This window comes from Calonectris borealis, chromosome 6 (assembly GCF_964195595.1).
Source record: "Calonectris borealis chromosome 6, bCalBor7.hap1.2, whole genome shotgun sequence".
NCBI classification, from domain to species: Eukaryota; Metazoa; Chordata; class Aves; order Procellariiformes; family Procellariidae; genus Calonectris; species Calonectris borealis.
Window position 1 is genome coordinate 6,722,736 of NC_134317.1, and position 24,577 is coordinate 6,747,312.

The following is a 24,577-nucleotide window of genomic DNA, read 5'->3' on the forward strand; positions in this document are numbered from 1 at the left end:
ACGGCAGTGTACCTTCTTGCCACTTGTCTTGCAGCCAGCTAGCTGGAGTTTACATACGGTTTAAAACAGAGACCGTATTTCTGCATGCATCTATTTTATCGCGTCAGACTTTGAATCCTGCCGACTTTGTATCACATAAATCATTACACTGACATTGGGACTTTGCAGATTTGATCTCAAAGTTAGTAGATAACTATTTCTCCATTTCAGTAATTCCTGCAGGCAGGATTTATAGTCAATACACAGTGCACAATATAACTCACGCTCATTCTTCCAGCTCTGCTCGCTCCTCTTCCCTCCCCCTCTCTTTTTCCTTCCTGGTACCAGGAGGGCTTTACTTGCATGAGAGCTAGAGGCAAACTAATTGGAAATGTGAACACTGGGTTTCAAAGGCAGCTTTTTGCTAAGCAATGTCATATTGTGAAAGTCACTGATTTCCCATATTCCAGCCTTCCCATGTAATGTTTCTGTAGATTACTGTCTTGCCAGCTGCATAAGCAGGAAGTTTTACTGCTCAACAAATTAGACTTCCACTGAGTTATCATCTTGACAGCGGGTGATATATTCTCGGGAATACCTGCACTAAGGAGGCAGCTTGACTCAAGCCATCTAAAATCGACCTCTAAAAACCAGAGGTCTAGCATACCCTCCCACACAACTGCGCAGGGAACAATCCACGTATCTCATCTAAATGGATGGAGTAATCATTTGCATTAGACTTGCTTTTGGTATGTCAAGAATGTGCTCATAAGCAACAACTATTTGTCTAAGATTTCTGGATGGCAAATATCCTCGGACAGTGGGTGTTTGGAAATAAATAAACAGCTGCTCACAGCAGAGAGAGTTGTAACTTACTGCTAAAAGCATTAGTTTTGCAACAGAAGCAGAAAGATTGGTAGGTTGGCTTTTTGACTAGTTGGTGCACAGTCTGGAGACACAGGAAAAGGAAACACTGGTCTCAGTTCTTACTTGATTTTCCAGCCATTTTCCAGCATATTAGATGTCATCTTCCTTCCTTGGGCAGGAAATACAACAGAAAACGAAGAAAAAAAAATCAGGGCTACTACTGTCTTTCCCATTTAGCTGAACACAACATGATCCATGCATCTTACCTGGGGGGAACAGGGAGAGCTCTGACTTCCCAGAGAAAGGGAGAGAGCCAAACGGGAGACAGTGACTCAAGGTACAACCTGGTTTGCAGTCTGCTCTCAGAGCAGTGCTCCTCTCTGCTCACTCTTAGTAAGGATTTGTGATACAAACATTAGTTGGACTTTCTTAGAAGCTACATTTTGTTCATATATATGTAGCTGATGCATTTATTTTAATAGGGGTTTTGAGCACATGCAGTTGTCTAAATTTAATTTGCAGGAAGAGAACAAGAATGTATCTGGGTAAGAACTGAATATATACCCTAAATAAGCCCAAAAATTGTATTAAATTTTTATTCATTCCATAAGCAAAACATTCACAGACTACAGCATGAATTTTACTAGAGTAGAAAATCTAGGTTTTGAGCCACTATTTCTTTACTTGTACCTTAAGGGCACTAAAGAAACGTGTCAGATCTGCTGCTCTATGTAAATGCATACTTAAAGTAAAAGAGCAGGGATTCCTGAATTACTGCATTTCTCTTTGTAGTGGGCTTCTGTGTGAGGATAAGTGTTTTTTTCCACTAATTGATTTAAGAAACAATACTTTTGGGGGTCTATTTTTGATTAAAATACTTTAAAAATGTCTCTTAAAAAAGGGGCATGGGATCTACCACTTGAAAAGCCCAGAGGATGGACAATTCTGGAGATTAACGTTGTTTGTTTATCCACAAAAAGACATTGGCAAGACAATCCTCTCCAGTTTCGATTCCCAAGTAAGCTTTAGCTTACTTTCTAAAACAGATAATAACAGGATGACTAACAGATTAGTGCAGTGCCAATGCAGACAGCAGTCCTCTTCCGAACCCCCTGACCGGGGTCCCAGCTGAGGTCCTCACTCTTCGGCTGGGTTATCAGCTGGACCACAGTGGCCTGCGGCTGGTCTTCTTCTTGGCTTGAGACTGCGTCTCCCAGGCCACTGCGGTTCTCTTTGGTTACCCTGCCTGAATCTCCCTTTTCCTTTGTACAGATGAAAATAAACCAAATTGCATCAAGCATAGGCGACAGCTTAGCCTGCTCAGCGCAATGAAAACGTGCCTAACCGGCAGGTCATACTGCAAGCGCAGAAGCTGCGAAAACAATCAACAGAGGAAAACAATGTATATGAGAATCCTCTTTCACTTCTTATTCAGGCATGACAAGAAAGCAGCTCAACAGAACAATTTATACACACGCTGCAATGGTTCACTGACCTAATAAAACACAGAGCATTCTTCAATGAAGAGAAAATGTTAGCAAATGCAAGACCTTAACAAGATGAGAATATAAGCTGGGCTGAGAGTATACTTCACAATTCCCCACATTAATTATACACTAAAAGTTGCAAAGATGAGAATGAAGTATAGCTATAGTCTTTTTCAAATTAATAGTGTTGCAGACCAAAACCAATCAGTAAATGAGAAAAAGGTTTTGCTAATGATCTCAAAATCTGACAGTTCCTAGCAGAATATTCCTCAAATATATAAATGTGCACCTGCATGTGCTTGTTTTGTTTATAGTGGCTTTCATTCTGAAAGATGCTGAAACATTTTGCAGCTATCCAAACATCATCCCATGTATCTCTAGAGTGAGTTTCACCTGACAAGAGACAACAGGCAAAATGAAGACCAGGAGACCCAGAGGGAGAAATATTTCAGTCCAAGGAAAGTGTCACTCCCCTCTCGGAGTGTATTGGAGTGACAACCCCTCATTGGTTTCCACAGCTTCCTGAGGTTTAAGAGTCTTGTCCACCACATACTACCAGGGGATCTTTTGGAGGTACAGATGGAGAGATCAGGATCCTCTCTAACTGATAGAAAATGTTATTGTCTGATGAGAGTGACATGACAGAGCAAACAGGAATGTAGTACCTTATGCATCAACACTCAGAGTTTAGTCTAGCATCTCAGTAGTTTTGCCATCCAATATTCATTATTTTTCCCATCTTTTTCCTGAACTAATACCTAAATTAGATTTATTTCCTGCTTTAATAACTCTAAAAGGCCCCATAGTTATATCAAAGTACGCATCAGAACGAAGACCAGACACAGTTAGGCAAAGCATTGGCATTGCACTGCTATCTATATGATCTACAATTTTTCAGACCATTTTTTCTTCTGAAATGTTGCTAGGTCATGCAAACTAACTCATATTGCTAGAGCCATGTGGTAAAGTGAATATATTATAAATGCAAACTGTCACCACACCCATCACAATTACATTTACAGCTCCCTCTGTGTCTTGTAGTAATTTGTTCTCCCGCACTGCATCCCTCAGAGGTTTCTACCAGATTATTTTTACTATTCAGAAAGGTAATTTATTGAAGAAGTGCTTTGCATCTCTGTCAGGGATACATGAAGCGAGAAATAGGGATGAGCAAACCTCAAAATGATGGGTAGGTTGATACGGATAAGGATCCAAATTTTAGAAGAACTTTGCACAAAAATTGCAAACAATTTTATTACATGACAAATGTTCCTTCTTAAAATTTAATCTGTGGCTATAATTACTGACATTCAGTGGATCGCACATCCGAGGTTACTCTGACAGAGCTTGGAGAGAAAGTTATTTCTTTATTTACAAATCCAAATCAACATAGATGAGGAATTTCAGAGAAAATCAAGCTCTGGAACAACATACGTGCCTAAAACTAAGCATGGGCAAAACTAGTTCCTTACTGCCCTTGGAAGTAGAAAAAAGGGGACTAGAAATTGCTAGTGTCCCGAATCCATAACATGTTTTTCAGAGCTATGTGCATTTGGGACCTTCACAGCAGCAGATATATTGGTACATCCATCTCGCTAATGATCTGTTGAGCATCAGTTATACCCTCTAAAGGGGTGAATGACATTTTTTACCTCGACTAGTTTCTGCTAGTGTCAGGGCAGTAGAATCCAAACAATGGTGCCCTTTGTTAGAAACACCCTTTTTAGCCAGAACACACCCATTTTGTGACTTTTTTTTTTAAAGATTAAAGATCATTCAGCAAGATCAAATCTTTATTTGGAGCTTAGAAGCATCCAACCAATTGTTTCCTTACTGCAGTCAGGATAATGTTTCATTCGAGCAGTGCTGCTGGGATGCATAATGCATCCAGAGGGATGGGGAACCTTCTTTCCAGTCAATCAATTGATCCGTGCTATTTTGTGAAACTGCTGACCTGACCTTCCAGTTCTTGTCCTATGAAAAAGATCAGCAACATCCCTACATTTGAAGGCTGCAGTCTCATGATTGTGCCATTCTCCCCGGTTTTTGTGTTTTATCAATAGGTGAAGTATATTACCTATAAACATTGGGAAAGGACTAGAAGTGCCAGTTTTAACACAAACCCCACTGCTTTCACATCTATTGGTTTCATTTTTGTTCTCAGCTTGAGTTCTGTCATCTGTATTTTCCTGACAAGACCAGTCGGTCTTCATTTTTAAATCTGTCCCATGCTCTGTGTCCTTACTGTGTTGTATCTGCCCAGCTACAGCTCTTTGTTTTTGAGAATGTCGCACCAAATCAGGATAAGCACTAAGCAGAAAGGAGAAAACAAACATTAAAACAACATGTACACATACAAAAGCCCAAACTGCAGCTGATCAAGCTTCCTCTTCCTCAAAAGAGCAACAGAGAGAGCAAGTCGAAATATGCACTAGACCCACAGAGAAGTCAGTCCAAAACTAACCCCAGCCAGAAAGAAAAGCAGTGCCTGTGAATCACACGTAAATGACAGCACAGGAATGGTGACTTAAAGGATACATTGAAGTATGTATCTACCAGTAGGTGTTCTTTTGGCTGCATTTCTGTGTTCTTTGTCAGTAAGCTATAGCCTGATGCATTACCTTAGCTGGCCCATGCAGATGTTACTGCTTAAGGCTATTTTCTCTCTTCAGCCCAAAGGCAGAATGCATCCAGAAGCAGGTCAATTTTCTCGGTTTCTACAGGGCATAAAAAAAAAAAAAAGAATAGTTGTCTTGAAAACTACATCTTCTAATCAGCACTGCAGCGTGACGCACTGTCTCCTCATCAGCAGCAGGGCTCAGGGTACGTGATGACAGGTAATTTTTGATTCAGGAGGAAATAGTCTGTGCAGTCTCATTGTCAGGAAAGGACATGGATGTTCAGCTGCAGCAAGGCATATTCCTGAAACGTTGCAGAGGATCCGTTTCTGCCAAGATTTTAGGAGCCTGATTTAATATTCCCTCTGTTTTGACTTTATGAGGGTGGTGACGAAGACTGTCTTATTTCAACAAAATTACCAGCTTTTCACTAATTATCTACTTCTAGTAAGAAAAGGTGTAATGGGGTACTTGCATCAAAAGGTGGCTTAGGTTCAACTTGAAAAGTTTTTGTCTGTTAATCCACAGAAGCAGTGGGAGTCTGAAGGAAATGTCTGGCTTCTTTTAATCACTGTAAACTAATCAGCAGATATTGCTGGCTAATATTGTGACTGTTTGTTAAAACAAGAGATTACTCTCAGAGGCTTCTAGTATGTGCCGTCCAGCAAAGCATGCCCAGTGTTTAACTGTTCCCCCAGTCCCTTTTGGCTTTGCATAGCAGGGATATTTTACTTAATACTGTGTATGTTTTAGGGGAACTGTTACTGTAAATCAATGGCAAGAAGGGCAGGCAAAGGAAGACACTGGAATTGTAGGTGCCCATCGCTGGTGCTACTTACACCAGCAGGACCTACTTGACTTTACACACAACATTTAAGGTGTTGGTTGGTTTTTTTCTTAGAATTTTAGTAATCTCTGGAAATATTTATTTTGCAGGAAAATTCTTCCCTTTGACCAACAAAGCAGGACTACCCTAAGGATGTTAGGGCTGAACCGTTGAACTATGGAGCTCCATGGATGTTGATAAAAAGAGTTGCAAGAAGCATTTCACTGGGTCAAGTCAGCCGAGAGGGGATAAGCTATGAAAAGGGTCACAGGAAATTTTAAGTGATTATAAGGTCAAAATGCATTAAAGTCATCGAAGAGAAATAGCTGTTGCATAAAACAGAAAACTTAGCGACTTGTGAACGCCTTTCAGCGCACAGAATTGCGTACATTTTTATGATGTTCTGTGCAACACCTATGTTTTATCTTAACACCTGCAGCTGCTTGTTACCTTATCAAAATCACCCTCACCTGAAATACAACACGTAATCATGCTTTTTCTTTAACCTGCATTAGCACCTTCAACGTAGGCTTACCCTAACTTACCAGTTTTGGAAAACATAAGATCATGGAAATCCTTTCTAGTTTTAAACGGTGGCCTTATAGAACTGTGGCACGTTATAGAATTGAGTAGCTCTATTGCATATGAAATTCTGTGCTTCAGCTCTTACTGAAGAGCATGGAAATGTCAACACTGACAGCAAGGGGAATGGGATTAAGGCTTTAGCGATACGTACTGACTGCCAGCAAGCTTGCACCCAGGATGTGTTGATAGTACAGGACTCCCCCTACCCCCCAGTGACATACCCTACCAAACTGCAACAAAGGGAAGACACAAATGTGTTTATATCCATGACATTAGGGCTAGTCCCCAAGGCAGGTGGAAAACCTATCAAACCACTGTTGTCTTTTGGTCAAGATGCCAGGCCTTTTTTAAGGGGAGGGGAAAAAAAGAAATGTGAGTCTTTTCAAAGTGATGTAATCCTGGGAGGATTACAATAATTCGATTTGCTCTCCTAGTGTCTGATAATTTATTTAGTTTTCCTGTGAGAGGCTGTAACATTTTTGTTTGCTGTTTTGAAATTGGAGCTCCTCCTCAGAGGCCGAGGAGTGGGACTAGAAAGGATCCGAGCTAGTTATTATGAACAAATGTTGAAGTCTGCCTGATGGGTATTGAGATGGAATTGTATTTAAGAAAGTTAAAGAAAGGGAGAACAAGGTGGAGATGTCAGACAAGAAAAGGGGAGGGAGAACACTGCATTCATTTACATAAAGGTGCTCGTGAATTCCCTGAGGAATCAAGAAGAGAAAGAATCTGCCCGGAGGGCAGGCAGTCAGAAGTGCCCCTCCAGTTCAGAACAGGTTTGGTACTTCCCTTAGTTCACTTTGAATTGAATTCCTTTGGATTTATCACTGAAGTGAGAGATGCCATAAGCAATAAACAACGTAAAGGAAGTTCACGCTGTATTTTCATAGTTACTTGTTCATTTGTAAGGCAGCTGAACAAAGAGAGAAAGAGATCCCAAGCTGAAAGTCAGTTTGAACTGATATGTTTTACTCAGATCAAGACTGGACCTCACCTGTTGCTTAAAGTTTTGCTGAATTACAATGTAAATTGAGCTGGAACAAGTTCAGTTATACACCAACTGAAAACTAAAAGTTAATGAAAAAGCACACTAGTTTGACTCCCTGTAATTGAAGGAAGGGTCTGTTGTTCTACAATTTAAAAAATCTGCTACCAGTACAAGACAACCAGGAATATCTTAAAATGTAATTGTTTGTATAAGGTTAAAAATACACAGAAAATGTAAGGAACAAAAAAAGAAAAAGGAGAAATACCCATTTGAACAAGAGCTACTGTGCTTTCAGTTATTTTTTCTTGGCTTTACTTTTTAAGGGGTGGGGAAAAGACATTGTCCAAGTTTCATATGATCTCAAAATCAAATCTCTATATTTTCAACTGATTTTGGGACAGCAGGTTAGCATTGGGGACACTGTGGTCTGTGAATATCACAAATTGAAATCTAGAACCAAATTTTACGGTTTGGGGTCATCTTTTCTAAATTCTGAATATCTGAGCTGTTTTATAATTGAAAAGGAAAGTCAAATACAACACAACATAAGATTGTACGTCAGAAGTCTGTTATTGGAGGCTTGAGATAAAAAGGGAGAGAAAAAGGAAGAGGGAAAATAAAAGATTAAATTATTTCAGAGTTATGGTTGCCACGACACTTTGAACTCATATAGGTTTTAACTAGTAGTTGCAGCACTTTTTGATAGTTCAGCAAGAACTGTAAATCCCTGTTAGCCGTAGTAAGCAGAGGCCAAGATTATAGCATGGATCAGGAGAGGTGGAGAAAGAAGGAAAAAGAGGACGACAGTTTGAGGGGTTGGATCCAAGCAGCCCTTATAAGCATGGGTAAGTCTGACCTGCCTGAGGGATCCAGGAGGCTTGGCACAGAACAAAATGCAAATGTAGCAGCCAACCAAGAGCAGCAATGTAGTGCTAAAAGCTGCCAGTACAGCAGCATCTGCACTGAAGGAATAGACCAGGACACAAAAAGCCACAAAAGCAATATTTCAATACGTCAGAGGAATAATTAGGGAATCTAAATCTACCTATCTAAAAATGCCTGATCGTACCTAAGAGAGGAACAGAAGGTTATTCTCCCATCAAATAACAGTTGCTGTATTTTTGCATGCTATTTTTTAATAATCATTCCTATTTTGAGGCTCTTTGCAGGATTCCACCTTCTACAGTAAAGGTCTGAGTGGGGGTTGTGGTAGTTTCAGAGCCCTGTATGTAGTGATGACTTGAAAATCAGAACTGCTACAGCATTAGTATTCAAGTTCTATTCTTGCTGCTGATGTGTCAAAAGACATCACAATCTTAAGGTTAATAAAGGCACTGTAATGCTACATTTGATCTGTCAGCCCACTCGGTGCCTGCAGAAGCAAGTAACCTACTCCCTGCTGAGGAAGAGCTGGGTGTTCACAGCAAGCAGGGAGGCCTGATGCTGATTACTGCTGTTGGTAACGAGTCACTGGGAAATCCCATTGTGCCTATAAAGCTTGAAACATGGCAGGAGCCATTCAACACAAATGTGTTCCCAAACCTTCATTGTCGGACTCCTCCTGACTTGACTGTCATACTCCCGTCCAACCACTTGCTATGTAACGTGGCTTTATTGTCTTCCACCCAGGTATCAAATGCAAATCATTCCCATTCCCATCATACCAGCACTGCCATGTTTCTAAACTACACTGCCCCTGATGGGTCCTTCCTACACTTACAGGCAAGGAGAAAGAGGAGATGAGGATGTTGGGTATCTGCCTATGGCATCTACCTATATCAAAGCAGGTTGGGATTGCAGATGTTTGACTTGCCAGAACAGTGAGCTTTTACTGTTGAATGTCGTAAAACAACAGTAATAATGAATACAGGCCTTAATCTGAGACACAAAAATTAACAATTAGATTTCTAATGAAATCTAACAAAAAAATCATCTGGTTTCCTGTGGTTGAAAGAACAATTTAGCTTTCACATCTTACTTATACGAAAGAATAAAGTAAAAAGGTAAGTACTTTAACAAATAATGGTGCAAAAAGGCAATGGAGGAATAGATCTATTTAGTCTTTAACCTTAGTTGAATGCAAAAACGTTCCCAAAAGAGCGTCAGACCAATCTATCCTCTTCAAGTCTTTTCTTATCCAAATGAACATCTGAGAACATGTTTTCCAATCAGGAAGTGAAAGCTCTAACAAGTGTTCAGTCTGTCCACAGCTACCACAGAAAATTTCTTACTTGTTTGTCTGAGAATCATTGTAATTAATGCCTCTCCTGTTTTTCTGGTAAGGCAGCCCTTACTGGAGCTTCCCAAAAGAGCTTCCACATTTTCCAGAAGGATTTATGGGAGTTATCAAGCCTCTGTGTTTCAGATTCTCAAATCCAAATTACTTCTCTGGTTTTTAATTACAAGAAATTGAACCTTCTGAAAGGAAGTGAATAAGTCTCTAGTAAAGTCTTCCCTCATTTCCCAGCTACCATGTTCTTCCTTTGATATGTATCTGCAGGTGTCTGTGATCCCATGTGCATGAACGGAGGGAAATGTATACGCCCAAATGTCTGCGACTGCCCATCTGGTTGGAGGGGAAAGCACTGTAATAAACGTAAGCACTTCTACTGCCCGTCAAACAGACTATTATTACTTAGGCCAGTCAACATCAATTGTAATCTTCTTTTAATATTAAAAAACAATGTAGTGAATAGAATCTGTTTTGCTTCTTCAGCAGTTTGAAGAAAAACAGTTTTAAGTACAGGTAATACAAAATCGTATAAGCATTCGATGCCTGCAAAGGAAAAAAGCTGTGTAGGGGAACCCTGGTTCTGCTTGATGCAGCTGTCTGTTATACATCTTGTTATGGAAATTCATTTTTATAGTGTTAAACTTGAATCATTGATTTTATGTTTTTATAGCTTCACATATTTTGTTATATTTTACAGAGAAATGCCATATATTTCAAAATACAGAACTATTTAAAGCCTGCTATAAAGCCTTCCAAACGGATATACTCTCAAGGTCACCAGATATATTTTGGTGCATAATTTAGAGAATGATGCATTCTTACTCTGTAACTCTACGAGATCTGACTATAGTTACATTAAAATGTAATTAAAAAAAACCTCTTTCCGTAAAATATTTTCAGGGCATATTTTTCCTTACGTGGCTATTCATTACTATGATGTTGACAGATAAGCTGAATAAATTTATAATCAAGATGACATACTGTATGTAAACCACATTAAAATATTGGGGTTTTACCCTTTGGTCCTGATAGTAAATATGATTTCAGAACCAGTGTTTTGAAATTATAATATTAATAATTTATTCAGATATTCTGAAGGAAGTCTGTGTCTCTCACACATATACACCAAAACATGCATTCACTCTTTCAGCATCTCTGAAGAAATAATATATGCAATAAACATATCAAACTTTACTACGAGAATCTATTTATTTATAACATGGAACACATAATATGCATATATGCATATATGAATATATCATAGTATATGAATGTATCATATATTTAGTGGTGGACTTGGCAGTGTTAGATTTAGGGTTGGACTTCATGATCTTAAAGATCTTTTCCACCTATGGATCTATGGTTCTATGGTTCTATGATTCTATGATTCTATATGGAGAGTATTCTTAGCTGATGGTGAGCTGAGCATTAGAAATAGCAAAGCTACCACTAGACAGTCATCAAAGACAAATTTCTTAAGAAGTAAATACCAAAGAATCCTGAACACTCATTATCTGAGGAATATAACACATTCAATTCTTTAGAAATTAGCATATGGAATTAAACCTAGCAGGTCACTCTTTCAGACAGATCTTGAACATCCAGATATATCATGTGCATCTTCTCACTTATTTCATGTCCATCTGTTCAGCTGTTTGCCTGCAGAAATGTCTGAACGGTGGAGAATGTATAAGTCCAAACATCTGCGAGTGCTCTGGAGGATGGGTAGGAATGCTGTGCCAGACCCGTAAGTGCTGCTTTAATTACTACACTTTTGTAGCCACGCACGTTGCACCAGAGATGTTTACACATTAGATTTTCTACTAAGTGTATATTACATATAAAAGTCAACCATGACATGATTAGCACCTACATTCTGCCTCTTACTTGTCAGAACGGTCTTATGCTGCCAGTAAAACCACTACTTTCCAAGGCATTTCTGGACTCAACGTCAGTGTTAGAAAGAGACCTGACTCATCTTTTACTTATGTGGACCCTGAACTTGATCTGTCAGATAAAATTAGTAGTCTTTAAATTAAATAATTTGAAATACAGGGTAAGAAAAGAGGGGTCAGGGACAAAAGGAAATGGAGTAGCCCGTTCTGCATACCCAGATGGCGTTAAGCACAGAAAGAAATTCTATGTATCTGCTAACCTAAGAGCCCGACCCTGTAAATACTACGTGTTCAGACTGACCACCGAGATAGCTGGAAGAATTTGCATGTGGAGGGACTGGAAGACCTGGAAGAGGAAGAGATCCGTTATCCTGTTACCTACAGGGTCAATTCAGTTTGTGTATGTTATTAGCTTTACAGTAAAAGGACATGAGGAAAATATCAAGGCATTATCCCCTTCAAAGGGCAATCTTTCTTTCCTCTCACACTCGCAGAGCGTAATTACTTATGGAAATCTTTTGTCAGTTAAATCCCAATGGCTGTGTAATTGTTTCTTTGTTCCAGCTGTCTTCTAGTTCAAACATGGTAATGTTTAAATTTATTTATTAGTTGATGACATATTCTTGACTCAGTTTATTAAATAAATAAACAAATCGTGCTTGTTCCTGTGAAAGGCAAGTAAGGCTTACTATCATTAAGAATTTGTGCTGTCCTATGCAGGCACACAAGCCTAGGCAACTTTTTATATATCTATTTAACTCTATTTAGCTTTTGAAACTTTGCTCCAATTCCGTTCACTTGCTAGTCACTCTGTTTTTACTATTTCTTCCCATGTTTTCATTGTAGTGGGGAATTAAATCAGGTTTTTGTCCAAAAGGAGCTGGCTGAAACTCCTAGGTCCCACAGCAAACCTAAATAATCAACAAGTGGTTGGAACTTCTGTTTTTTTAAAGAGAAAGAGAGAATACTATTGTCAGAGAGCAGATGGTGAGGTCTTACAATGTTGCTCCAGGGTATTCACAGTGAGGCAGGGAGGAAGCAGGGGAACAAGAAAGTCTTCATCCTCACAGATGTTAGGTATAAAGTTTTGCATAGAAGTGTAACCCCTGAAAGCAGGTCTGGTTTTGTGTTTTAATGGGAGTCTATTTGCCCAAATCCAGAACTCAATGAAAAAAAATGCATTTATCTGCCTAAACATAAAAAGCCTTCTGAGCGCCTCCCGTGCTCAAAGAAGTGCTCACCTTCACCTCAGCTCTGGCACTGATGAGCAGGCTGCCAGCAGCAGCAGAGAGGACTGTAACCAACCTCTGGTTACACCTTTTCGTTGCTCTTGTGTTACTTTGGCCTCTTCCCCGTCTCCCAGCAGTGCACAAATAGCAGGCCAAATCCACACACTCTGCCAGCACCAGTGCATCTCTGGCAAGGAGGCGTTTGGTTCATCACATTACTCCCCTGTGCAAAACTGCTTTGTCAAATTTAAGCCCCCGAGGTTTCCCTTTCCTCCTTGGATGCACATGCCCAAATTCTGTGCGTCGCTACAGTATCAACAAGAAGGCCGAATACGGCCTTGATTTGCACCACTTTAACTACAGACTTTGGCTCTTAAACTCAACAACAGAGCAAAACATTCACATTATAAGATAAGAAAGTAGTAGCAACATATTATTCATGATATTCAAATATTATTTCATATTCTATATTAATTTATTTTATTACATATTATACAAAACATTATATAGTGTTTATTATTTGTATGTGAATTTATTAATTTATATCTATTTATTATATTTTTCATATTATTCATTTAAATTATTTCCATTTCATAATGCAAAAATTCCATCTCACTTTACAAGTAATAATCCAGATGATAACTTTTCTCAGCAATCACTGTACATTCTCCACTATCCAGAAGCAATTAAGGCTGGATTGTTTCTCTGGGCCTTTTTCAAGGAGGATGTTAGATAATCCCAGATTCATTCTTTTCAGCCTGTGAATTCACACAGCTGCCCTTATCGAGATGGCTGAGATGGAAATGGAGATACAGGTTTCATCTACACGCTGAACCCCATTTTTTCCTCATTAACTTCCTAACACACATCTGTAAGGTGAGCAAGCCAAAGGATCTACAGAGTCTTCCACTATTTTCTGGACATTTCTCAGAAGGAAAAAAATTGTTTCAGTCCTCTATACTGAGATAGCTAGCCAGAGTAGGCCATTAAGCCAACAAAAAAGACAATGGACAAATACTGACAATTCATCTTAGACATCTACTTTTGATTTATCTTTAGTAAGAAGTCACAGATCACCTTCACCAGTGCTGTTTCTAACTCACAAAAGCCTAAGCCTACGTGGACAGGTCAAGAAGATGTTTGGAGGCAGCAGCAAATATAGCTGCCATAATAAAATCTTTTCTAAATCTTCTGTTCACAGTCTTCCATAAAACCAGAAAAAGCGAAATATGATATCCTCTACTTTTAGGTCCCTAATAATTAATTTAAATACTTACAAGTGCAAATCCTGATGTCTCAGATTTACCTGCCAACTTTCATCAGGAAAGGAGGGCAGATCTCTATGACAAGTGATAGTCCAAAATGCTTCAACATTTCAGTGGACAATGCCACCGACAATAACCTAGAGCAGATTTTCAGTTCTGTTGCAATGAAGATTGGCACTGTTTAAGTTAGAATAATTTTATCTCCAAAGTATTTTGAAAATGCTTCAGAGAGCAAGGCCAGTCTCTGGCTACTACTACACTGCAGAACTTTGCAACAGTAAAAGTAGAGACTTTGAGGAGACATTGGTAATGGATAAAACACAATAGTCCTCTTTTATCAGACTGTAAATAAAGAGGTCAGTCAAGAGAATAGTTTTGTTCCCCACACATCTGTAACTGAATAGAATAGCTTCTGAAAGAGAATCAATAAAATAGGTAATTTGTCCCAACAAATAAGGTGTACGGTGGAATACACACATTATCCTTGATAAATACCTATGACTTTGATGGTCATAGTTTAAGGAATAATGGTCAAGTTTCAGACTGTATTGCAAATATAGGGAAATTACTTTTCAGGAAGACAGGTTAAAAAATGTCACTTAAAATATTCAACATGTCTCAACTATAGAAACCAGCCGCTCCATAGACTAGGCTCCATCCATCAGAACATATTTTCTGTCTAGCTCTGTTTTTAGCTTTCATGACAGCAGCACAAATATTCCAAAAAATGCCTCTCTGAAAACATATAAACTGTATCCCAGGATCACTGTGTTTTCATCAGTGATTTCCTTCCCATCCCATATCAGATATCCAGCCTAACGCTTGTGGCTTCCCCCTGCCTTCTGCAGTGTTAACTCACACCTCTCTTTTTCGTGAGCTAGAAAAGAAACATTAGACCAAAGCAGTGAAGACCTGACAGTGCAATCTGATTACCCTGACAGATATAGCCAAAACACAACCCAGTAAAGTCAGAAGGCTTCTGGCAGGGATATAAGTCTGTTGTTTAAGGCTCTGAATGCAGGATCAAGGTATAACTCTAATAATTAATTTTAAAGTATAAGAAGGTTATAGTTCTGAAGGATCTTCATCATTAAAATTCATGCTGCTATCTTCTGTTCTAATATTATTGAACCCATACTGGCTCCTCATTGCCCTTCAGAATATCTTCTCTTTATTTGCATGTTATAAGTGTCAAGCTCATAGCCTTATAATTTCCTCAACATTCTTCCTCATTCTCTCTCTCTGCCTTGAACAACATCTCAGACAGGCTTTCTTCTAGCTTTCCTATGTAACCCTTTCAAACCTTAAAAAAAAGAAAAATCTTAAAAAAGAATGTAGTTCTCATGCAAATTATAGCTCTGTTCTTTTAACACGCAGGGATAAATCTCTTTCTGTAATGGGCATTTATTGATTACATTTTTAACATAAGCTTAGCTTATTAAATGACTTTCTTTGCTGAATCTGTACAGGATAATGCATACATAGCCTGTGTCATTTTTAGTGTTTAGTGGCTTAGCATCCCTTGTAAATACATTTATGAAATATTCATTTGATCTTCAGCTATGTTATTATCCTCTGTGATTTCAATTCCAATTTTCTTCCAAAATATTTTTAACTTTTCTCCTAACTGAGCTTTTGTTTTTCTGAGCACTACAGCAGGAAGCAGTGGGTGGAGAGGGAGAGACAGGCAGGTAGCAAAGCATAAAAATGGAGGAAACCTTTTTCCTTTTTTTCCCTTGTTTGCACCAACTGAGAATCAAAGAAACCACAGACAGAAAAAAGCCTGGTACCTTACCTAATGCCTGCTCCTCTGCCCATGCATACCAGAACACCCCCAGCTGCTATAGGGTTCTCCAGAAGAGTTCACTTCTCTTTGCTTAACTGTTCTTATTTTATCCACTACCAAGCTGAAAGGAGAATCAACTTCCTTTTTTCCCCATCCCAAGTTCATATCAAATGAATAATAGTAATGTCATACACAGTTCTCTGTAATAGTAATATCATACCCAGTTCTCTCTCTTCTAGCTTACTATACAGTGGAACAAAACTGGTGTGGGCACAAGGAGACCCTTCTGCTGACAATGCACTCCCTGTTGGGAAACGTTTTTGTTCCAGTGAATGAAACGCTAAGATTTTTCCAGTTATAAATCTGAGTTCTTTCAAAGTTCGTGGAGGAGCTGAAGTAGCAGTCGGCAGATGATGAGCACACTCTTCTAGCCTGAGCGTGATTTCATTCCTCCTCTGTCCCACCCACACCGAGGATTCAAACTCGGGCCTCCCCCTCTCAGAAAAAGGAGAAACTCAGAAGTTTGCAGCTGCCTATTCTGGGTCTTAAGGAGTGTTTTGCAGCAGACACCTAACAAAACCAAGTTTGCTTCTTAAAACCTTGTTTCAACAAAACAGCACTTTTACCTTTTCAAAATAGAAGAAATATATCAACTAGCTCATATACTAGGAAGGCAAGTTGCTAGCTCCAGGTCACTGGAGTCCCACAGGAGATAACCATCTGACACAGCTGGCTTTTTAAAAAGGAGCACCTGGAGGTCACCAGCACGTCCAGGTCTCTGCGTGTTCTTGTCCTGGACACGGTATGGGTCAGTAGTTTTGACACAGCATGAACCCTCACTACCTGACTGTACGTGTAAGAATAGCAGTTTGCCAAACTGTTTACAGCCTCTCCTTTTCAAGATGTGTAGAGTGGCAGTAAGTCTGGTTCTTCGCTCCTCTGTCCCCTAGCTCTCAGGCCTGAAATTCAGTATACACATTTAGATTTTAATATTCCCTACTCTGGCAAAATCTCAACCTCCTCACTGAGTGTTAGCTGCCATGATAACTTGATAGGACAAAACCAATACAAATTCCAGATGTCGTTAAACATCTTGTCGCTGGCCTTCCAAGTTCATTATAATAATTAGTATAACTCTGAGAATCACATTTGGAGAGCTTAGGATCTCACTATGTGTTTTCTAAAGAAATTTCTCTTGGCCTGGTCTATCTCTGAGACTTCAGATTCTAACACAAAGAATTTGCATGAGCTTAAATCTGTCAAAATCAGAACCTAAGTCTAACAAACTGAAATTCTTGAATTTGTTCCTTCAGCCTCTGAATTTGTTGAAGTTGATTTTCTGTGAAAAAACCCTCATAGGGATATATTAAACTCTTTCAAATCTGATGGAACACTTTGCTCCATGATGAAGGAGATGGTATTGGATCATAGACATGCGTCTACTCTATTTTCAGATCTGTCTTAATGGTGCATGGTTTGCAGCTTCCTATATGCCTCTGCCACACAAGAAAATATAAGAAGCCACTTGTTGATTCACATCTGACCAGTTTTGAAGGCATTGAGTTTGACTGCCTGTAACTAGGATACAATATTCTGGCAATATTTATAGAAGGTTTAACTCATGAGATCTAATTAAAATACTATGACATGTGTGTTCTTCTTGAATTGGTGCCCTATGAATTGGCTGTTCTCCTTCCTCTATGCCAAAACAATGTCAAAACGATATAAACTGCTAATGAGGATGAAAAACTGGCTGAAATCTGACTAATTCAATTGATTATTTTTTTTCTCTCTTAAAAAAAAAAGAACACTGATTCTTTTATTAACAGAATATCTTCAAATGGATGGGGCCTCTATAAGTACACTGGTATTCTAAATAAGATAAAAAAGTTTTTCTGATTCCTTTTTACTTGGAATAAGGAGCTTATTACTGATTCTGTGGGACCATGAAATTACATGTTCTTATGACTTGGTTTCCAGAGGCGTAAAGTGTGCAGTTCACCAAATTCTCCCTTTTTTTAATTGTGATAGCATCACCTTTAGGAGGACATATTTAACACATCTTTTCATCTCAAGTCAAAAACAGATCTTTTAACAGCTGTTATTTTATTTCAATTGGAACAAAAGAAAATCGATTTTGGCATAAATCCGACCCAACCATCAATGCCCAGAATGTATCCTGGCTTTTGAAATCAGGCCTTGCACTGATCAGTTTCCGACTGAGCCAAGGCGATTGCTTTGGCACAGTCTTCTCTTTCCCCATCATTGGGGAGAAAAGGAAAAAATAAAGAAAATTGTAAATGTAACAGACACGTAGGCATGAAAAAGCCTATGGCAAACCATCTTTAATGCCTCAATATTTTTTTATTTATTGTCCTTTCCTCCATCATATGAAACTACAGAATCATAATATATTTCGTCACAACATTTTCAAAAGCATCTAAATATTCCCTTTCTAATTACAAGACTTAGAATAAGTGTGTTTCTAAACAACTTTATCTTTCGTTTATAGCACTTTGTGAGCAAAAATGTCTATTTGGAAGCAGATGCATACGACCAAATATCTGTGCTTGCAGAAGTGGCTATACCGGTTCAGCATGTGAAAAGAAGGTAATGTCCAAAACAACTGATTCTTATGATAAGAACAAAAATAACCAAATGTAACAGAAATAGTTTACAGGAAAATGGATTAAAGTCTTGTTAAACTTATGAAAGATGTAAATAAGGTTATAAAATAGTTTAAAGGAAGTTTAATGACTGCTGAGCTGCCAAACTATCCCTGTATACAAGTTCTATACAAAATCTTCCCTTAAGGAACAGTTTAATACTTCAAATACAAAACCCACAAAAGCTGTGTCTATTCTGGCATTGAGTTGGGCAAATACTATCCTCACCCCCCCAAAAAAATCCAATAAGCCATGTCCAACTAGCAGAATGGTTTGCAAGGTTATAGCACTTCCAACAGCTGGGCTTGACCTGACCATCACATCAGTGTATGTCTTTGGGTCCAGTTTCTCCCCCGCATCACCACTAAGACAAAATCTTTTTTTCCATCTTGCCTGCTCTGCCTAAATACTGTATATATCAACTTGAATTTCCCCTTCTATTTTGAGTACTGCTTTATTTCATATCCTGCACCCCCTATTTCTCAGAGTCTTCTCCCTTCCAGAGTCACAAACACTCAAAACATTTTACATGTTTGCCATCGTAAGGGCCACATTTTAAGCCACGATCATCATTGCCCATAACTCAAACACTATTACACTCAGATGTCCTGACTGGCCCAATCTCCAGCTTTCAAAAAGGCAGGTTGCCCTGTCATTTATCTATACTGAAAGGTTAAGGGCAAAAATCAACATATTTTCATTTCAATTACATAACGCATTAAGAGAAAGCATGAAAATCTATTCAGATAGTCACTTTATTCTGTTAATGATAATTAGATTTTAATATCAGAATTAAAGTTCTGTATGGATTTTCTTAACAAGTACATTTTCATACTAAATTACAGCTCCTACATCAATACTGAAATGCAGCTGATGTAGATAAGATGAGTAAGTGTTGTAATTTTCTATATATAAAAAATCTATTAAACAGGTTGGCTGTAGCCTAGGAAAATATGGTGCACATTTTCTCAAATAATTAACAGAAGTAGTCCAAATGGAAGCAGGAATATGCCAAGATATACTGGAGTTATTGTCTGCAGGTGTTTATATCCAGGAGACTTTCTCTTGGTAGGTCAAGAGTTGCCCTTTTTGATACAGCAGACCAGGATTGCTTTAGAGCATTATTCTAGTTGTGAAAGTGTGAAGTATGATATTTGTCATTTCACAAATGAAGTGGAACTTTGTTACACTTAACAGAAAATATTAAATCAAAAAACCCAGCTTCCTTTTTCACATGAATAAACTATTACACAGTAAATCAGTCCTGAAAGAAAAAGAAAGTAGAAAAAGACTTTGCATATTATGTATGTCCAAAATGCCAAGCCATCAATGATACATGTAAACACATGGGTCTCTCTAGTAATGATTCATCTCACATTTTTTAAGGCTGTTTGAAGCACACTTCAGTTTCATGGCTTATTCTGCAGAAATACTGATTGGCTGCACTGATATGAACGTGCATTTCTTTGATGTGAAGAAGGAAACATTCTGAATAAAAGAGAATTAACAGGTTTCCTTCAATCCGTGAGCCTTGTTGAAAGCTAGAATCAAAGTTAGTAATAAAAATGATGGATTTAATGGTGTCTAGTTTAAATTACGTGGTGTATATTATATGAAAGCAAATGAGCTACCCCTCCAAAAAATCAAAATTATGAGAGATATTAAAATACAAAGCTCATTTACTAGCAGGTATTATAGCAAATTGTAAACATAGGAATTCATACCCATATTACCGTAGAAAAGTTGGGATGATAGGCCTCCCAAGAGTTAATTTATCATTCTGGATCAGTATAAGTGAATAATCTGAAAAGGCTTTTATCAACTTCTTCTCCAAACCTGTCAGTCGTGGAAATCTCACAATTTATCTATGTAATTTGTTCAAGTATTTAACTACATTATTAGAGCACAGTTTTGTTTTTCCTAACACTGAACATAAACCCAATCTGTTAAAAGTAAAACTGATGCTTCTTGGGGTAACCTTGGTGGGCACAGAGAAAAGTTATCGCAGTTCTTTTAGTAACAACAGGTACATGTTTGAAGACAATTAGAGTCTCCTGCCTGATTTTCTCCCATTTTCCTAAGCTAAACCAACCACGTTTCAAAACCTGTTCTCTGTTGCTCTTGTCTAAACTCTCTCCAGTTTCTCCATATCCTTCCTGACGTGCTGTAGCTGAGTGCCAGCACGAGCTAGTGCTGAGCAACTGCCTCCCCGAGGCTCTGGTTAATACATTTACAGCAAGAAATTTACACTTTTCTGCAACAGCACTGCAACCTGCTCAGTCTTTTCCATGGTGCTGATACCTTATCACTTACTTCCCATTTGGCATTTGTGCAGTTGACTTTTCCTGTGCAAGCGCCGTCTGTGTTGTCTTTACTTAATTTTGTCTTACGGATTTCAAGCTGTTTCACCCATTTATCAAGAAGATTTAATTCTAAGTCTGCTTGCAGTGCCTCCAAGTGTGACATTGTTCAAAAATGTGACATCTCATTGTCCAAGACATTGTCCAAGTAGCAAATAGTAGAAAAATCAGGGCCTACAGATACCCACCTTGACAACAGACTACTGATAAAATTATTCTTTGATAATACTTTCTCAAACAGGCCTTGCTCCTTACTCATTTCATCTGAATCATACTTACTGGCTTGACTGTCTGGGTCATGTCAGAAGTCTCCCTAAAGTCAAAAACGTATCTGCTCCTGGTGGCTGCTTTCCTTATTATGCTTGAAGGTCTTATAAGTTGATTGTTTAATAATTTGTGTTAGTATCTTTCCAGATGCCAGCTTAGTCTGAATCTTTGGCTGTCGTTCCCTTGCTTTTCCTTTTTTTTCTCATTTAAAGATATGTACTATGTTTATTGGGACTATTATATCCTTCGGGAGTTCTCAAAGCAAATCACTGCTGGTTTAGAAAATGTGTCTTTAAATAGGCTGGGGTAAACTCTATGAGGCCCTGTTGACCTGGATAAGCTGCTTCATGTAAAGCTCCTCTTATACACTAAGACTTTCCATATGGTGAGTTAATGCACAGTAGATAGCATACCATAAATTCAAATCCCAGTTTATTGCCTGATCATTTAACCTTGTAAACAGGCCTTAAATCTGACTTTTCTGAATCTAAATACTCAGTTCCTTCCCTACTTTCCTTTGCATTCCTGTTCCTTTGTTAATTCCGACCATGTTAAACCTTTTGTCACATTTAACCTTCCCGTGAAGACTGAAGAAAAGGCATTGAGCACGTTAGCCTTGCCTGTGTCATCTGCAATCTTCTCTCCTTCTTGTTAGATTTACCACTATGTTTTGCTATGGGAGTTAAAACTCATGCTTTCTCTGTTTCTGTTATGAAACTTCAAGTAATGGGAACAATACAGTAGCAGTGGCATGTAAAATTTGTCCAAAAACCTGGATTAAATTGGAGTGTTCTAGGTGACTGCACCTGCAGCTATCTGAATCTCGCCAACCTCCCTTTCCTAGGGAAGGCGATACAAGGTAATTGCCACTTGCCCCAGGTTAGGAGACTGATTTCCTCCTTTGAACTTAATTTCTGTTCTTCAACTTAATCTCACAAAATTAGAGAGAAAAAGTTATTTTCAGCAGCAATTTTTTCAGAGTATAGACTGAAAACACTAAGGAGATAGATACAGGGAGCTGGAAAAGAAAAGGCCTCATTGCAGAACCCCTTTTTTTTCCACAAACTAAATAGTATCTGAACTCTGGTTTTGCCAGTGCATTTGGAAAAGCTGGACGGCCCATATTCGCTTAATCAAGTTATTCGCCTTTCTCTGCTGTAATCTTCGGTTTAGTTCCCCTTTGTGCAGTTAAGATTCCTGAAGGAACAATATACATTTTCCAAAATTATTCATCATCAACGTCCTAGTTCTCACATTTATATTGCCAAGTGATTTGCAATTCATTTTCTGACATTTTTGGTTTACTTTGTTTTGGACTTCTGCTAAACAAAGCCTGCCAACAGCATTCCTCAGAAGGCTAATGAACTTGCTAGAATAGCAATCACTCTCTTAGAAACCTTTTGTGTATTTTTAATTTGTATTGACTCTTTGAGAGATCCAGATAATTTAGCAAGTTTTGCGGCAGACATGAAGACAAATGCTCCTGCTGACTTTTACATTCAAAACAGCCATTAGTGCACATTTGTTCAGGGCTGGAAGGGGTGACCCAAATAAAACAGACTAAACAGACCTCTTTTTCAGTGGAACCACAGTTAAAAACTTTGGCACGAGTCCCAAAAGAGACTAAGACAATCACTGCATCATTTGTACAACAGGGAGTTTTTCAGAAAGTTGAAATTCATATTATGTCTGTTATCCTATCTGATACCATCACGCTTTCCTTGTTTTTTTTTTTAACTTTCTAAATGGATTAAAGTAATAGCATTAATTAATCCAATAGAATTAATTTAAGCTAAACAATGTTATCTAGTTAGATATAAATGGTACATAATATTACAGTACAAGCTATCATGATGGTGTATTTTCCCAATAACAGTTTAAATATTAATGCGCTAAACTTGTCTGTCTGTTGAATAGTTAGTCTAAGGCATAAAGGTACCGAGAAGTGTATCCTGTTACAGAAAATAATAACTAAGAAAAGGCAAACCTTATAGCAGATATTTTTAACACTGGAATTTACCAGTAAATCGAACAGCAACAGGCCATTCATTCCCTATGAATGAACCCAGTGACTGCCTAGATTAAATATACTATTGATTTCAGTATAGCCTGAAAATACAAGATGTTTTTAATAAATAATTTCTCATATTAGGCAACCCTTTGCTGCAGTTAGTGACCTTAACATCACTATTACTTTATTCATTTATACATCAAGAGACACTAAACCACAAATCATGTTGCTCAAGTTATACAAGCTGTATTCAGCGTCTGTGAATATACAAGCTAGTCATCTGTGGAGTTTTAGGAAAAAATGGCATGCCTATTCATGAAGTATTTGACAAATAAATGGAAGTAATATGAGATAAAAAAGAAAAAGTCAAATATAAGCAGTATCGAGCTACACATGTATGTCAGTCAGACTATTTGCTTGCTTATTACAAAGGAATGTAAGAGTAGTTAATGCTATTTAAGCAGGAAAAATGGCTGTGACTTCATCATATCACTGGATACCTTCAACGCATATACTTGTTCGTGTATTCAGACTGCATTCAGAGGCATCCTGATACACTGTAATTAGTTTAGACTGGGAGCACCGAAGAGCTTGGGCTTCCAGGCATGCCTGGATAAATCCACACAGAGATGTGCCCTGCCAGGTGAACTTGCCAACTCGGGTCCCTGCTAGCCTGGAGGTGTCCACCTATGCTCCATCCTGTTGATGACAAAAGCCTGCAACTGGTCCTTAAAGGATTTTAAAAACTATGGTAGGGCACAGTAAAATGAAAATCTGTAGTGTGTATGAATACTTGAACATACTTTTAATCTCAGAGAAGCTTATGAAGAAAGAAAACTTATAAAAGTGTTCATTCTGGACTTCTGTTGATGTTTTCCCTGCAATAAAAATATATCTTCTCTTTAAGTCTAAATGGGACAGAAGAGCATTACTGATTTGGAAATTACAATGTTTTTCTTTAGCTCTCATTAGAGTTTCATGAACAGAGGAGAAACCAGTCTGCTGAAAGTCTTCCCTGATATGTTTTGACTTCAGTTGACACAATCCTTCAGAATGAGGTTTTGGAGTGACTGCAGACAGGTCTCTGTAACATGAATACCTAGAAGCTTCTGCCCTGTTTGGTCCTAAATATATGCTCCAACTTCCTTCACACATGTTTCTACCAAAAGAAAGCAGGACAGGGCCTTTGCAGCATTTTCAGCTTCATAATACATCCTATTTTGTATATAATCGTGTATATATATATATCTGCATCCCAATTAAAGAAACAAAGCTGGTGAAGGGTCTAGAGTACAAGCCTTACGAGGAGCGGCTGAGGAACTGGGGTTGTTTAGCCCGGAGAAAAGGAGCCTGAGGGGAGACTTCATCGCGCTCTACAACTACCTGAAAGGAGGTGTCCTCTCCCAAGTAACAAGCGATAGGATGAGAGGAAATGGCCTCAAGTTGCCAAGGGGGTTTTAAATTGGATATTAGGAAAAAATTCTTCACCAAAAGGTTGTCAAGTATTGGAACAGG

At 38.4% G+C, this 24,577-nt stretch overlaps 1 protein-coding gene across 1 annotated transcript in view; it reads left to right on the forward strand.

The window, feature by feature from the left end:
• Positions 1–24,577, forward strand: part of LOC142083383 (von Willebrand factor D and EGF domain-containing protein-like) — a 183,339-nt gene that overhangs the window by 155,899 nt on the left and 2,863 nt on the right. Inside the window, exons 26-28 of the mRNA XM_075152716.1 lie at positions 9,851–9,946; positions 11,235–11,330; positions 18,271–18,368. Coding sequence (XP_075008817.1) covers positions 9,851–9,946; positions 11,235–11,330; positions 18,271–18,368 — 290 coding nt within the window. The remainder of the gene's footprint in view (positions 1–9,850; positions 9,947–11,234; positions 11,331–18,270; positions 18,369–24,577) is intronic.